The 16,646-nt window shown below is 39.2% G+C and overlaps 1 protein-coding gene across 12 annotated transcripts in view; it reads left to right on the top strand.

The window, feature by feature from the left end:
• Window positions 1-16,646, top strand: part of POLQ (DNA polymerase theta) — a 115,633-nt gene that overhangs the window by 69,775 nt on the left and 29,212 nt on the right. For 8 of the 12 annotated variants that reach the window (XR_010322260.1, XM_064287082.1, XM_064286733.1 and 5 more), the window contains 4 exons: window positions 2,150-2,287; window positions 3,654-3,828; window positions 7,644-7,770; window positions 8,310-8,431. Coding sequence is in view for 9 of the 12 variants with exons in the window: in XM_064287082.1 (XP_064143152.1) it covers window positions 2,150-2,287; window positions 3,654-3,828; window positions 7,644-7,770; window positions 8,310-8,431 (562 nt within the window). In the remaining 3 variants the exon portion in view is untranslated. Of the gene's footprint in view, window positions 1-2,149; window positions 2,412-3,279; window positions 3,829-7,643; window positions 7,771-8,309; window positions 8,432-16,646 lie in introns of those variants that run through there. The other 4 variants (XR_010322290.1, XR_010322286.1, XM_064286997.1 and 1 more) reach the window with 3 other exon arrangements.

The following is a 16,646-nucleotide window of genomic DNA, read 5'->3' as shown; positions in this document are numbered from 1 at the left end:
ATGACTGGCACATAATAATTTCTTAATAAATATTAGTGCCTCTTACCCCCAACTGGCTCAACCCCCTCATTTCACCGATGTATTAATTGACCTACAATACCCACTGCCATCGAGGTGATTCTGACTCACAGTGACCCTATAGGACACAGTAGAACTGCTCCATAGGGTTTCCTAGGCTGTAAATCTTTATGAAAGCTGACTGCCACATCTTTCTCCCATGGAGTGGCTGGTGGGTTTGAACTACTGACCTTTTATTGAGTGCTTAATCACTGGGCCACCACAGCTCCTAATTGAGACCTGGAGGGGTTAGTTAATATGTGAAGTTTTTTAAAGTAATTTTGAAGGCTTCACCAAAAATAGACACTTGAGATAAAAAAGCTTTTAAATGTGTAACTTCAGGCCTTTGTGTTGTCTTAGTGATGATAGGTCTCCCTTCCCGGAATTGTTGATTTATTGTTACTTTAATAATGTTTCATTTTTCCTATTCAGTTTCCTTCTGTCTCCTAACTTGCCGTTTATACACTCTTTGATATCCATATTAGGGTTGCCTGATGAAATACAGGATGCTGAATTAAATTAGAGTTTCAGATAAACAAGGAAGGATACCCATGCAATTCAAACTTAACTGGGTATCCGGTAATTTTATTTGCTAAATGTGGCAGCCCTAATCCCTATGTATGCATATGTTCATGTCTATATTATACGATTCTTGGATAAAAAAGTTATTAGCATCCACAGTAGGTCTTACTAAGACTCCAGTTATTCACACTACTTCAAACTGGAACTGTATTTTTTCACTACCAGGACTCAAACTGGATCTGCCTGGTTCAGTCGTAGCCGAGGAAGTGAAACCAGAATAGACCCAAATTTTCAGAGTTTGGGTGAACTGGAGTGGTAAAGAGGACGGGACAAATTATGGGTCAAAGCTGTGCTGGAAACTTAATCTCCCTCTTAGAAAACAACGGCAGCGTATGTGTTGTCTAGCAACCACATTTCTTGTGTGTCAGATTTTGCAAAGAGTGGAAACAGCAGCGCCCCCTTCAGAGATGGTGGCCGACCACGTGGCTTTGAATGTGTGTCACTCTGTGCAGTCCTGGCAATGATCCAATCTCAGACATCAGGCTCCTGAAAAGGCTCGTGGTACTATCTAGGCTTTATCTACTGTCTAGCTTCAACTTGTAATTTTTCCCATTCTGATTACTGTGCTGATCAGCCAAATTGTGAAAATTTGGGTCTGTTCCAGTTTCACTTTGTCAGCCATGACTGAACTGGTTCAAACCGGATTGAAGCCCTGGTCAGTACGGGTCTAGGGAAGCTCAGGCATATCCTTTTCTTCACCCCCAGCCCAGCATGTTGAAAAAATTCTTGCTTTTATGCAAATAGTTTTCATGTTTAAAATTATTACTGGGAAAATAAGTCAGGGTTCACTCGAGCCCGTTCATAGAATATACATGAACGAATAGAGATAGAAGATAGTTTCCTGAATTTCCTCAGTTGTAACTCCTGTAATTTGAACTAGTGAGTTTTAGGTTTATACTGGTTCTTCCTCTGGCCCAGAGCTTGGATTCCTGCCCTGTTTATTGCCCCACTCGGTTGGCAACCTCCTAACTTTGTCCCCAGACACTCTCAGAGTTCATCCTTATGGTGGTGGGACTAGATGACTTTTTGAATACCTTCTAACTTTAGTGTTCTGTGATTCTGTGATCACACAGTAGCCATGTAGGCTCCCACAGTGTCCACAACGTTGACCCTCTGTGGGGCTTAGATGATTGAGTAGCTGTGTTGGTTACCAATTCAAGGGTTACTTAGTAGACTTTACAGTCCTCGGAACTGCCAGAGTCTCATTGTCAGTTGCTTATTCACCAATTGCTCATCACAGAGTAAACATACCTGTGCTCTTGACTATTTAAAAGTCTGGTGTTAGTATTAATCTGATAGTGCCTAAATTAAGTTGCGGGCAGCCCACCTAGCATGTAAATTCTCACTGTCATCATTTATTAAATGTGATAATTCCATATTGTCCAGAAGAAACCTCCTCTAGCCCATGTTGGACTTCAGAGACTGCTTTCTCAAATAATTTTTAAGATATTTTCTTAATGACAGTACCTGTGATTTGATTATTGACTAAAGAAGCATTAATTTCTTACAGGTTTTATTTTTGGAATTGAAGTTGCCGCCAAACGGAGAGATGAAAAATCAAGGCAGCAAGAAAACTTTGGGCTCCACCAGAAGAGGGCATGACAAGGGGCGCAACCTAAGGCTGGGCAAACAGCTCAGCACTAGGAAGGTGCTGTCGCAGGGCGGACTCTCAACTGCGTTTAGCATTTTGATTTGCAAGAATACTGATGAAATCAAGATCCCATACCTGATCTCTCACCATTTGAACTTTTCCAGATAAAAACAGATTTTTAGTTCAGTAGCAATGGTTTTACATGGAAAATTCGGACCATACTATGAGTTAGCGGAACCCTGGTGGTGCAGGTTAAGACATATGGCTGCTAACCAAAAGGCAGTTCGAATCCACCAACCATTCCTTGGAAACCCCATGAGGCAGTTCTACTCTGTCCTATAGGGTCACTGTGAGTCAGAATCGACTCAATGGCAACAGGTTTATGAGTTAGTAATTGTGACCTTGTTATCATTATAACAGTATAAAGGTTTTTAAACTCAGACCTATAGACATTATTTAATTTTTACCATTCACTCCTCTTGGATTTCCAGTGCAATATTTTTTTTATATAGTTTGTATGAACTTATATGAACATGAGCAAAGATACAGAGAAATTAAAAATGTAAATAAAAACAATAGCCAATACAAGTAAAACTTTTTTTTTTTTCCAGTTCTGGGACCAAACTAGTAAGCCTCTCATGGCTTTGTTTTAAGGACCTGATCTGCTAATTTCAAAGTCAAGTCGCTAATCACAGCCCATCTGGAAAGTATATGCAATATTGGGAAAGAAGAGAGGAAGGGCTTAATTTCATATCTTTACTGAATGAAGTTTTAATGGGACAGTAAGAGTAGAACAGACAGCCACCGCAGCCATGGAGGGCTGTGCTAGTCTGTAAAATTTTGACCCTACTACCACTAGCTGTGACTTGCCTGCCCTTTGGGAGTTTCCACATCTCTATGCTGTAGGACATCCATTTATTTGATCTCAATGGAGCTTTTACCTCACAAATTTCTATTCCTTAATGGCTCATTGAATGTTTATAGCATGGAAAATTCAAAGTGTTTAAAAATAATGTCTTCTGATTTCCTTGGTATGGAAACCATGAAAGTATCAAGACAAGAAGAGAAAAAAACTGGGAAATTTCCAATCATGTGAGGAGTGGAGGAGGAAAACGCATAGGGAAAGAAAAGAGAGGATATGAACTCTTGGGTGAGGAGTGGGGAGACAATAACTTTGCTAAGTTGACATTTTATTGTTTTTTTGAAAGGTAGATCTAAATTGCTGTTACTCCGAATTAATACGTTTGCATTTTATAAACTATGATTGTCATAGTTTGATCATTACGGCGACTCCCAACAAACCCTGAACAGTGATTTTGAGTTGTAGATGCAGGATTTATCAAATCCTGTTCTTTAGCTAAAAGAGATTCTGTTTGCTGTGGAATTTGGGCAAGAGTACAATCTTACCTTATTTCTTTGGCAGGATGTTTTGAATAAATTAAAGGCACTGCATCCTTTACCAGGCTTGATATTAGAGTGGAGAAGAATCAGTAATGCTATTACGAAAGTGGTCTTTCCCCTGCAGCGGGAAAAGCGCCTGAATCCTTTTCTTGGAATGGAAAGAATCTATCCGGTATCACAGTCACACACTGCTACAGGTGATGAGAAGTCTTAAATATGAATATTATCCAATTCCGAAAGAAAAATTTTTTTTTATATTTGCTTATGATGACTAAGGAACTCAGGTGTTCATCACTGGGATCAATGAAGTTCCACAGACATTTATTACATTTACGTGGAAGTCATAGATACTCCCTAGATTCAGAGACGAATTTTAGCAAGATATAGTTCCCTCTTTTCAAGTTTTGCATAGAGTAACCGGAATATCTGAGACAGTGCTTTGGATGAGAGAATATACAGGAATTAAATACAAGGGTAAGTCAAAAAGTATTGCTATAAAATCATAGAAACCTTTATTAAACAAAAATATCAACATGTGAAGCTATTGTTTCTTGACATATCCTCCATCTGCGTCTATACACTTCTGAAGGTGGAGTTTCCATCTCTCTAACCCTATCCGAAGAATTCTACACTCTTTGTTTTATAACGTGTCAAAACTGGTTTTGGCATCCTGGAGGGACTCACATTGTGTTCCTTTTAAATATTCTTTGAGTTTTAGGAACAAAAAGAAGTTTAAAGGGGTAAGATCAGGACTGTAGGGTGGATGGGGTAAGGCTTCCCAATGAAATTCTCACAGGACAGCCCTTGCTATCCTCAAAGGGTGAGCAGGTGCAGTGTCATGATGGAAAAAATTCCGCAGAGCAATCTTCCTGGCCTTTTTCTCACCAATGCCGTTTTCAGTTTTCTTAAAACTTCTTCATAATAAGCCCCTGTGATCGTCCTGTGTCCTTCAAGAAAATCTATCAAGATAACCCCTTTGGAATGCCAAAAAACTCATTTGCCATACCTTTCTGCGTGGTCTTCCCTCTCGGCTCATCTTTGAAGTCTTTCCGACCTTCCTGGAAAAGCTCGATCCATCTAAAAGCTGTTGTTTTATGTGGGGCAGCATTCCCATAAACTTGTTGCAAAGCTTCAGTAATTTGGGAAGATGTCCACTTGAGTGATGTTTAAAAATTCGATTATTAGCCCTGAGCTTAAAATCGTTTTTTTCCATGGCACAAAAAGTATTCTTTTTTCGACGGCACCCTGGCGAGACTAAGACAAGTGTATTTCTGAGAGAACTTGTCCGCAGCCATCCACTGATCACAGAGACGTGTTTAAACACGTTTTGTTTGGAATGAACCCGTGCACGTATGAACTGCAGCTCTAGTAACAATACTTTTTGACTTATTTTTTGGACATATTTATTTGAGTCAGTAACCTTACCTAATCTTAGTCCTACCCCTTTCCTGAGCCTTTTAAGATTCTCCCCAAGTTAATTCTAAGTGGACCTCTGGGGCATCTGTATGATAAGTGAGCATCTTATTTTACTCAAGTAGAAAAGAATGCTTCAGAGTCCTTGGGGAATCTCATAGCCATAGCCTTCTTGGGTTCGATATAAAGTATTCTGGTGAGGGGAAAAGCATTCTTTCCCTGCTGTTATTGTGTGCCGTCAGGTCAATTTCTACTCATAGTGACCCCATATGACAGAGTAGAAGTGCCCCATAGGGTTTTCTACGTTGTAATCTTTATGGGAGCAAATTGCCAGGTCTTTTCTCCCGTGGAGGTGCTGGTGGGTTTGAACACTGATCTAATGGTTAGCAGCTGAGCACTTAACCATTGTCCCACCGAAGCTCCTTATCCTTTCCTAGGCAGTCCAGAACTCAAATATCTGCCAAACACAACATGCAGTGGAAGAAACGCTTGTGTTACTTCGTCATAAGAGAGGCAGTTTAGATTCCCGGTATAGAAGGTGGGCTTTGAAATGAGACTTTTACAAGATTTGAATCCAAGTACTGTGAGTCTTCAGGGGAGGTACTTAACCTCTCAGTGCCTAAGTTTCCTCATGTATGAAACAAGGTAGTAGTAGTCTTTTCACCAGGTGATTCCAAAGATTAAGTAGATTAATACTTGTACGGTGTTTAGGGTAGTGGATATGCATGGAAAGTACTGAGTATCCATTATTGCAGTTAAGGGAGAAGGCGCCATGTGGAGCTGCTTTTCTCTCTGCTTCCTTGTTCGCTGATCTGAACAACTTCCAAGTCTTCCTTCTTCCCTATTGAGCTAAACTCTTGGTCCATCTTAGCCCAGAGTTTCTTGCCCTGTTGCTATATAAATTTCATTTTGAAACATATGCTAATGCTGTAAACTTCTGTGAAATAAAATCCTGGGTGTTGGAAAAACAAAATCAACTTAGAGTTTTCTAAAGTGTTACACATTTATTTTTTGCTTATAAAGTAGAAGATAATTTTTTTCTGGTTAGTTTTTGTTATACTATGCTGACATTTAAATAATATTTTAGAGGTGCATAGCAGTGTCATTTCATTATTAGAATTCATCTCCATGAAGGTACACTAGTACTTTGTAATTTATTTTTACTGTCTTTTTTTCTGCTAGTGTTAATTCAATCAAAAGTCCAGGGCATTATACTGAATAGTTCAAGGAAAAAAAAGACTGTGTGCTGAGGTAGCAAAAACATTGACACCTTCTTTTGCTATTGGCTAGCTTTTTCACTGAACAGGCTAAATAATTATAATAATAATAAAAAAAACCTTTTTTTTTTATAATAGCTGTCATTAATTGGGCACTTACTTTGTGCCAAAAGCTAAATGACAAGGACAGAATATCAGGGACTTATGCACAAAAACCATGTCTAAGCACTTAAAATTTCTGATTCATCAAAAAATAAAATGATACCTATAGTAGCTATAAGAAAGGTTGCTATAATAAAGAATTATCATAAAACAGAGGGTTTTAGTATCACTATATATGTGTCATAAAACTACAGGAACAAAATTAATAATGCCAACTTATTTTTGAACAATACATATTTTTAAGAAAAATTCAACCAATAAGTAATCACATAAAATGTAAAAAAAAGTGGGGGGAGAAACAAAAGCTCTCAGTGTTACAACAAATCGTTGTTTACTGGAAAATTCATTAACCTATTGATTCTAGTTTCCAGCCATGTCAGTGTTACGTTCGATTCTCGTGATGAGTGATAATGATGATGAAGAAAACAGGCCATGTGGTGTCTTGAAAGTGATCTTTCAGTCACCACATCTCTCTGCAATTCTGTCTCCTGCATTAGCTAATTCTCTGGTCCCAGTTGCTCTCTTCATCATTCGGTTGTTGTTCTCCAGATCCTGTTCTCTATCTTGTGCATTCTCGGCTTCTAGAGTCGTCAATAGTCGTTTCCCGTGGGATCTATTTAATTAGCCTTGTAATTGTAGTTGTAATTAATACAATTGCTAACACAATTTATAGTGCTGACATCTGGTACGCGTATTTATATTGTAGGAATAGTTCAGTTTATCAAATTCTTATCATAGGATTGTTTTCCACAGAGCGAGGTAAAACACGGCATTGTAGCTGACTCATGTTAATTTATATTAGGATTGGTCTCGTACTTATTTTATCATCTTCAGACACATGAACATGATAAAAATATTTCATTTGAATATCAATTTTTTTTTAGTTTAGCAATGATAGAGGAGTCCCTGGGTGTTGCAAACAGTTAAGTACTCGACTACTAGCTGAAAGGTTGACGGTTGGAACCCACCCAGAGACACTTGGAAGACAGGGCTGGCGATCTGCTTCCGAAAGGGGGCGGCTTTGAAAGCCTTATGGAGCAGTTCTACTCTGTACAGATGGGTTTGCCAGGAGTCAGCACTGACTCAATGACAGCTAATAACAACAAGCAATGATAGAGTATGAATTTTTAAGATAATTCAGAAATGCGATTACTGTTAAAATAAATGCCTGACTCTTTATTTTCTAATTTTAATGTGTTCTTCATTCTGCTTGATTTTAGGACGAATAACCTTCACAGACCCAAATATTCAGAATGTACCAAAAGATTTTGAGATCAAAATGCCAATGTTAGTAGAGGAAAGCCCACCTTCCCAAGCCCTAGGCAAAGGCCTACTTCCTACGGGCAGGTAGACTACTTCTTTGTATATGTTTTAATATACTTTTGCCAGTATGAATGGCTCAAAAACAACCTATTGGATAAAATAATGAAATTAGTTTAATTTTCTCAGGCATTACTGAGTCTCTATAAAGAAGCTCAGTTGATGATGAAAGGCTGAAAATTTTGGCCACTGATTTTATCAACTAGAACTATATGCATATTTAAGTGATATTCTAAAGGGAATCGTGTCTCCAGCCACACACACACAAAGCACAGAGATAATTTAGAGTTGATATGGTCAAAGATTTGCTGGGTGAAGTTAAATGTCAGTGAGTTCCCTCAGAACTAGTTTGTGGGAAAGGTTATTACTGAAGCGTCTTACTGAATGTTTAATTGGGCGTTTGCTAAAATAGGTCTAGCACCTTGTTAAGCTTTAAAGTGAGTCTCAGATAATAAGGTCGTTTCTAAGTTTCGTAGATGAAAATATTGACTTTACTGAAAATCAGGCCTTTTTTTATATGTTTGAGTCTGTTTCATGTCCGGCTGATGATGTCGTTTGCACCACAGAGGAGGAAACAAACGGGGTCATAACCTGAGCCCTGGGCACCAGGCGCGAATGGAGGAGGGAGCCTCTGTCAGAGGGATGCCATTTTCCGTTAGCATGCGGCACGCCTTTGTACCTTTCCCAGGTAAGGTGGCTGACAGTTATGAGCTCTCCACTGCGGCGGGAATGGTTTTCAAAGCCCTGATAAGGCCTGGATTACTCGTAAGGCTCAGAAGTGTGTGTTGGTCCCTCGGTGCTGCCAAGTTTATAGCAGCCGGTCGACATTGTCTTCAGGATCTGCTCAGTATGAAACATCTGTGGTGTGTGCTCATCTTCAGCAGTCTGCTGAAATCAGGCTTTCCAAGGTCAGCGTAAGCCTGTTCGCAAAATCCAGTGATGCTTTCTCACTCCTCGTCCTCTGACCCTTCTGCAGCGTTTGTCACTCCTTCCCCAACTCTCTTCTCTTGACCTCTGAGATCACACTATTAGCCTGCTTTTCTTATCTTTGTCTCTTTTTCTGACTGCTTTGATCTCTTCTGTTTCTTCTCTCTTTCTCCCTGATGCAGCTTCTTACTGCATGGGGTGACCCCCAAACTCTTCATTCTGCCTCATAGCGCCTCAGTATTGTCATAAGCCTTTTGGTCATCAAAATATTTTGACGTCGTCATCTAACTTGCAAATCATCTCTACTATACATATTTACTCTTTAATCGTTTGCCAGCTGGCAGGTCCAGGTGAGTGTAATTAACCATCTGAATTGATTTAAATTCTGTGAGAGACTCATACTCCAAGGGTGAATCAGGTCTATGATAGCAGAACGTGTTGGACAATTTTCAGTTTTGCTTTTTAAGAATGAACCATGAGCAAACAAAATCCCATCAAAGTTACCAAGGGAGTCTCTAGAAGGCCTGTGCCGTATGTGGATAATTTCCTAACGGAGGTTTTGAAATCCTAGATTTCTCCTTTTATGTGTATGGAAATGAACATGGCTAGATATAAAGCAGTGCTTTTCAATAGAAATATAGTATGAGGTACATTTATACATTTAAATTTTCTAGTAGCACATTGTAAAGATTTCCCTGGTTTTCGTATTTGAAAGGTCTTACCAGATTGCACAGAACATACTCACATAAGGCCTTTATTTACAGAGAAAGAAGATGACGTGGGAAAAAAAAGTTGAGGCACGCATTTTAGGTCTGAGATATCCCATGCACGCGCTCACAGGGATCTTCGTTCACACAGAGGGGCCAGACCTTCCCTCTGGCTTGAGAAAGAAGTCTAGGCTTAAGGAGAGCTCAAAGCAGAAGTTCCCAGCAGGACTTTTTTTTATGATTCTCTGGCCGTGTAATCAAGCCAGGCTGACTTAATCAGCCAGACCAGTTGCAGACCATTAGTAAAGAAACTGAACCTGGGAATCAGCAGGGGGTTTCAGATCTTAAAATAATTATCCTGAACCCGACTGTCCTTATTTTGGCCAAGAGTCAAAAGGTAGATATCCAGATGTTCTTAGAGATGGAAGTAAGAGTTTTCCCAGTCCAGCGCTAAGTCAATTCTGTCTTCCACACACATTAAAATAGGAGAAAAAGTTTAAATTTATTGTAATACTTTTTTTTTTTACTTAACCTGATCTCTAAAATATTATCGCTTAAACATGTAATCAATATAAAAATGGTTAATGAGATATTTTACATTTTTTAATACTTTGCCTTCTAAATCTGGTGTCTATTTTACAGCACATCTCAGTTTAGGCACTAAATTTTCATTGGAAATACTTGATCTGTATTTAAATTTCATAAAATTTACAGTCATAAAAGTAGATTCACATGCCCAAGTTGTTTCAAACATTAAAATTTTCCATTAACTGAATTGAGTACCCCAAAATCATTTTCTTTTATTGTTCACATCCACATTGAGGAAACTGGTTCACCTTTTTTTAGAAGTAGTGATTTGATTTTCAAGCAAAAGCATATCTATTTCAAGACTACCTCTACCCAAGCTAAGTAAGCTCACTCTTACATCAGGTCGTTATTTCGAATTATTACATTGAATTCAAAGTACTGTTACTTAAACTGCAAAGCAATTCTGAATGTATCAATATTAAAGCAGCCTTTAAATTTTTCTTGTTTTTGCAGCTAGTTTACGTAATACTGTTGATTAAAACTGAATTCTGCGGCATATTGATTTTGTTTGAAAATGTGTAAATCATTATTGATTTGTATTATGAAAAGTTCCAATGTCTAAATAAGTTCTTATATCTGTCTAGCTAGGTCACAAATACTTTTTTTCCTCTTTCTTGGAGCTTTAAATATATGCTGTGTGATATTGGTCAGAAAATATAAACAACATTGCTGTTTTTTGCCTCATCAAAGTTACTATATACTTACTGAAAATATCTCCTAATATTGCCTACCCTATTACTGTTAAAAAAAAAAATTTTTTTTCTGCAGAAGCAAAAAGGTTTTTTAGTTTGCTGTGCCACAAATTGCAAATGCCTTCTATTGTGAAGTTTGTGACGTTGCTTCTGTCAGTCTCTTTTTTTTGCCTACACTCTTCCAATCGTAGGGTTGGCTTCTGGATCTACACCCGATTCTGTGCCATTCGTATACCTTTGTTTTAAGTTCTAAAACTAGTTCATATTTATTTTTAATGGAAAATAATTTAATTATATTATAATTAAAATAATCAGTATTTCAGTTTTGTGAGGATGGTGCTGGACCGGGCAGTGTTTCATTTTGTTGTACATGGGGTCGCTATGTGTTGGAATGGACTCAATGGCATCTAACAACAATAGTGACATTTTAGTTTTACTACTAATTAAAATTCACATAGGTGTCACTGTGACTCATGCTGTCAGCATAAAGTATTCGCTAATGATATAACTGTGTTACATTATCCAAAAACCCACTGCTGTCAAGTTGCTGCCAACTTAACTTAGCGACCCTATGGGACAGAATAGAACTGCCCCATAGGGTTTCCGAGGAGCGGCTGGTGGATTTGAACTGCTGGCCTTTTGGTTAGCAGCCGAGCTCTTAACTAGTGCACACCAGGGCTGGTGTACAGAAAAAAAATAAAATCAGATTGAATCAGTCCGTTGCCAGTAATTAGACTGTGGTGATGTTTTTATGGGTAGCACTAGATACAAAGTATGTGCCCCGTGCCTGCAGGGTAATGCAGCACTAATATATCACATGGGCAACACCTAAAATACAACTTACTCTTACCAAAAAAAGAGTTTATATTGCTTTAAATTTTAACTTAAATTAAGTGTATATAGATCCAATCTGAAAATTTCTATTATTTAAAAGTAGTGTTTAGTTCTTTTCTGTCTGAAGTAATTACTGATATTTAAGTCTACTATATTTTACTTGTATTTTATTGGTTCCCTCCGTTCTTTGTCCTTTTATTAAAATCTTTCCTAAAACCTTAAAAGAATGCTTTTTATTATTCCTTTTTATTTCCTCTATTGACTTATTAACTGTATATCTCAGATTTTTTAGTTTGCAATGTATATCCCATCACAGTCTACCTTCCAAGAATTTTAAACCACTTCATCTATAATGTAAGGAGTTTATTTTCATTTTCCCAGTCTTCTCCAATATGTTGTTGTAATATATTTTACTTCTATAACTATTATAAACTCTGCAATATAGTCTTTTTTTTTTTTTTATTACACAGTCTATTATTAAGGGGGAAAAAATGTCTTTTCTATCTGTCCCCTTTTTACCAATTCTGGCACTCTTCATTCCCTGGGGTAGACCCAGTTGTCTTAGTAACCTATTGGTGCTGTAACAGAAACACCACAACTGGGTAGCTTTAAAGAACAGAAATTTATTTTCTGATAGCACTAGTAAGGCTAAAAAGTCTGAATAATTTTCTAGGCCTTTGTGACATTTCTGTGGGTCTCTCGCCTAATTTCTGGTATCTGCTGGCGCCTTCGTGTTCCTTTGTTTGTGCGTGAGTCCCCACATAGTGTCTGTCTTCCCTTGTATGTGTGTCTGTGTCTATTCTGTTTTTATAACTCAGACGTACTTGGGTTTAGGACCCACACTACTGTCATATGACCCCATTGAAATAACAATAGAAAGTCCTGTTTCCAAATAGGATTGTAGCCACTGGTACAAAACAGAAAGCCAAACCTTTTACCTTCTTGTTAATTTCAACGCATCTCTCATGGATTGGATTGTGTCCCCCCCAAATATCTGTCACCTTGGCTGGGTCATGATTCCCTTGTATGACTGTCTACCATTTTATCTTCTGATGTGATATCCCTATGTGTTGTAAATCCTTTCACTAAGATGTAATAAGATGGATTAGTGGCAGTTATACTGATGAGGTCTAAAAGATTAGATAGTGTCTTAAGCCAATCTCTTCTGAGATATAAAAGACAGATGTGAGCAGAGAGACATGGGGACCTCATACGACCAAGGAAGCAGCGCTGGGAGCAGAGCGCACCCTTTGGATCTGAGGTTCCTGCTCTGAGATGCTCCAGGGACCAAGGGAAGACTGATGACAAGGATCTTCCTCCAGAGCCAACAGAGAGAGAAAGCCTTCCCCTGGAGCTGGCGCCCTGAATTCAGACTTGTAGCCTACTGGACTGTGAGAAAATAAACTCCTCTTTGTTAAAGCCACCCACTTGTGGTATTTCTGTTATAGCAGCGCTAGATGACTAAGACAGCATCCAATGCATGGCGACTATATAAACCAAAAACCCAAACCAAATCCATTGCTGTCAAGTTGATTCCAACTCATAGTGACCCTACAGGACAGAGTAGAACTGCCCCATATGGTTTCCAAGGAACGCCTGGTGGATTTGAGCTGCTGACCTTTTGCTTAGCAGCTGTAGCTCTTAACCACTATGGTCACTAGGGTTTCCATGGCGACTATAAAAACCCATTGCCATTGAGTCGATTTGGATTTGGACGTATAGGACAGAGTAGAACTGCCCCATAGAGTTTCCAAGGAGTGCCTGGTGGATTCAAACTGCCTACCTTGTGGTTACTAGTCATAGCACTTAACCATTAGGCCACCAGGGTTCCATGGTGACTGTAGGGGCCAGGAATTCACCACATATTTTGGGGGCATACAATTCAATCCATAACAGCAAGTTTCCATCTATTATCATTTTTTTTTTCTATTTGAAGTATTGCTTTAACATTTATTGTGGTGCAGTTCTAAACTGACGATGATTTCTCTTGGCATTTCCATGTCTGAAAATTTCATCCTTGTTTTTTGAAGGATATTTTTATTTGAGATGCATTTCTACATCTGCAGTCCTTTCAACACTTTAAATGTATCTCTGTTATCTTTTGGTGTGCATTCTTTCTTTATTTTTTTATTGTGCTTTAAGTGAAAGTTTACAATTCAAGTCAGTTTCTCATACCAAAACTTGTACACACATTGTCATGTGACTAGTTGCTCTCCCCATAATGTGACAGCACACTCCTTCTGTCCACCCTGTATTTCCTGTGTCCGTTCAACCAGCTCCTGTCCCCCTCTGCCTTCTCATCTCGCCTCCGGATGGGAGCTTTCCTCTTAGTCTCATGTGTCTACTTGAGCTAAGAAGTATACTCCTCACTAGTATCATTTATGTCTTATGGTCCAGTCTAATCTTTGTCTGAAGAGTTGGCTTCGGGAATGGTTTTACTTTTGGGCTAACAGCTCTAGCCTCAGTCAGACCATTAAGTCTGGTCTTTTTACTAGAATTTGAGTTCTGCAGCCCACTTTTCTCCTGCTCCATCAGGGACTCTCTGTTGTGTTCCTTGTCAGGGTAGTCATTGGTGGTAGCCGGGCTCCATCTAGTTCTTCTGGTCTCAGGCTGATGGAGTCTCCGGTTTATGTGGCCCTTTCTGTCTCTTGGGCTCATATTTTCCTTGTGTCTTTGGTGTTCTTCATTCTCCTTTGCTCCAGGTAGGTTGGGACCAACTGATGCATCTTAGGTGGCTGCTTGCTGGCTTTTAAGATCCCAGATGCCACTCACCAAAGTGGAATGCAGAATATTTTCATAATGAACTTTGATTTTAGAGATTAGATGTTGATCGGATTTGTCATAACCAAAAAGTTTTTTTCCAGTGTGTAGATTATCTTTTGGTGAAAAGTTTGGATGAGCATAAGTGTTTGATTTTTAGGAGCTCCAAGTTACCTAGTTTCTCTCCTGGTGTCTGTGCATTGATAGTAATGTTTTGTATACTGTTTGTCTGTGTGCTCCTTGACTTGTTCTACATTTTGCCTGATCTCCTTCCTGATCTCTTAAAGAGTTCTGTATAATCATATTTTGTATTCTACCTCTGATAATTCTAAGAAATTATCTTTCTTTGGCAGATTTCTTGATTATTTGTCTTGGGAGCTTGCTGAAGGCATCATGGTCTGCCTCTTTATGTGATTTGATATGGACTGTTGTGTCTGAGCTATCAATAAGTTACTGTATTTATTTATTTTATGTTTGCTGACTGTGCCCTGGCTTCTTTTTTTTTTGTTGTTATGCCCAAATATGCCGCTTGAGTGAGCTAGTTTGATTATTGGTGCCTTTGAAGCTCTAAGTGAGGTGATCAGAGCTGTTACTAGGTATGTGAGGCCAGGAGTCCATTTGCTTTTCTTGTATGGATTCAGCTCAGGTGTCCAGGTAGTCAGTCACCAAGTGTGTAGTGCAGGCTCTCACCTACAGTCCTAGACGAACAGGGGTGATTCATGTAAGCACAGGTATCTGGCTGCTGTAGGGGGTCACACACTGAGCAAGGCAGGGGGCTGACAACCACCCCTGAGTGTCTGTGAGGAAAGTGTGTCCCTGTTCCCTAGAGCATGTAGGTGGGTGAGTTTTGCAGCTGGACTGTGGGCACTCAGTGCTATTGGCTGTGCGGACTGGGAGATACAACTTATTTTTGGACCCCTCTTGCGGGTGACTAGTAGGCATGGATGGAGCCACCAGTCCTCAGGCCCCTGATGTGGGTAGGTGAGGACCCTGCTTAATAGGCAGAGTGGTATCAAATGTAATGGGCCTGCCTCTCCACCGTAATAGCTGAAACAGTTGAAGTTAGACTTCGGGTATATACCCTGTTGTACTGTGCTAATGGGGGCCTACGCTGTTGAAATGGGCCCACATAGATCTATGCAGGGGTGAAAGATGTTCAAAGTCCATGGATCCCTTATACCTGTGCCTAGGCAAAGGAGGTGTTTCTGCCCTGAGTTTGTGGCTTAGGGGAGCCGGCAGGTTGTTTTTTCCCGTTTGTTAATTTGTTCCCTCTTCAAGGCTAGGAGAATGATTCAGGACCCCTGACGGGTCCTACTTCTGGCCCAGCGGATGTGGCAATCTCTGAAGCCAGCTCCGACCCAGTACAGAGAGGGAAGGGGGCAGATAAGTGGGAGAGAGGTTTTACCCAAAGGTTGTTTTTTTGATCTGTGTGGTACGTTAGATGCATGTACTTATTTTTTGCCAATTGAGTGCTGCTTTTTGCTGATTCTGGAGGTGTGAGTAGACTGTCTGTCACTTGGTCTCTCCCGATGTGGGAAACGCATCCAGAATGCCACTGCTTGCCTCACTGCTGGCGGCAGTCGATCCTGCCAGGTCAGGTCTGGTACCTCTTTGCTGCTTCTGAACTGTCTCTTCCTCCCCCTGCTGCTCAGTTCGATACCTCAACTTAGCCTTCGATGTTCTGGGCTCCTAATTATCATATACAATTGATTCACTTGTTTTTTTGGGTCTTTGTTGTAAGAGGGACCACAAGAAGTGTCTGACTACTCTGCCATCTTGGCCCCACCTTCTGGTGTGCATTATTTCTGATGAGAATTATACCATCATTTTTGTTTCTGTTTCTCTAAATGTAATGTGTCTTTACCTTGGATGCTTTTTCCATGTTCTCATTGTTATTTATTTTTAGCAATTTGATTTGGGATTGATTCTCCTTAACTTTTCATACTGAGCTTCTTGGATTTTTTAATTTGATGGATTTCCTGAGTCTGTTTAGCTTTTTTAATTTATGTGTTTATGTTTTTCATTAGATTTGGAACATATTCAGCCATTATTTTTAAAAATATTTTTTGCCCCTATCTTCTCTTCCTGTTACTCCAAATACACATTTTGGTATTGTCCTATTGATTACTGAGGATTTTTCCTTTTGTTATATATAATTCCACCCTTCCCCCTCCTTTTTTTTTTGGTCTGTGCTTCAGTGGATGGTTCCCATTGCCTGTTTTAATGTTCACTGATCTTTTCATCTACAGTGCCTAGTTGCTGTCACATCATCTAATTAAGTTTATTTTGTATTTTCAGTTTAGTGTTTTCTTTTGGTTCTTTCATGTATTTTTCATTGCTTTTTTGCAGTTTACTGTTTGCTTCATCATTATGTTCATGTTTTCTTTAAATCCTT

This window comes from Loxodonta africana, chromosome 1 (assembly GCF_030014295.1).
Source record: "Loxodonta africana isolate mLoxAfr1 chromosome 1, mLoxAfr1.hap2, whole genome shotgun sequence".
In the NCBI taxonomy this organism is placed as follows: Eukaryota; Metazoa; Chordata; class Mammalia; order Proboscidea; family Elephantidae; genus Loxodonta; species Loxodonta africana.
The sequence above is the reverse complement of the archived record's forward strand: the minus strand, read 5'-3'. Positions and strand labels throughout refer to the sequence as shown.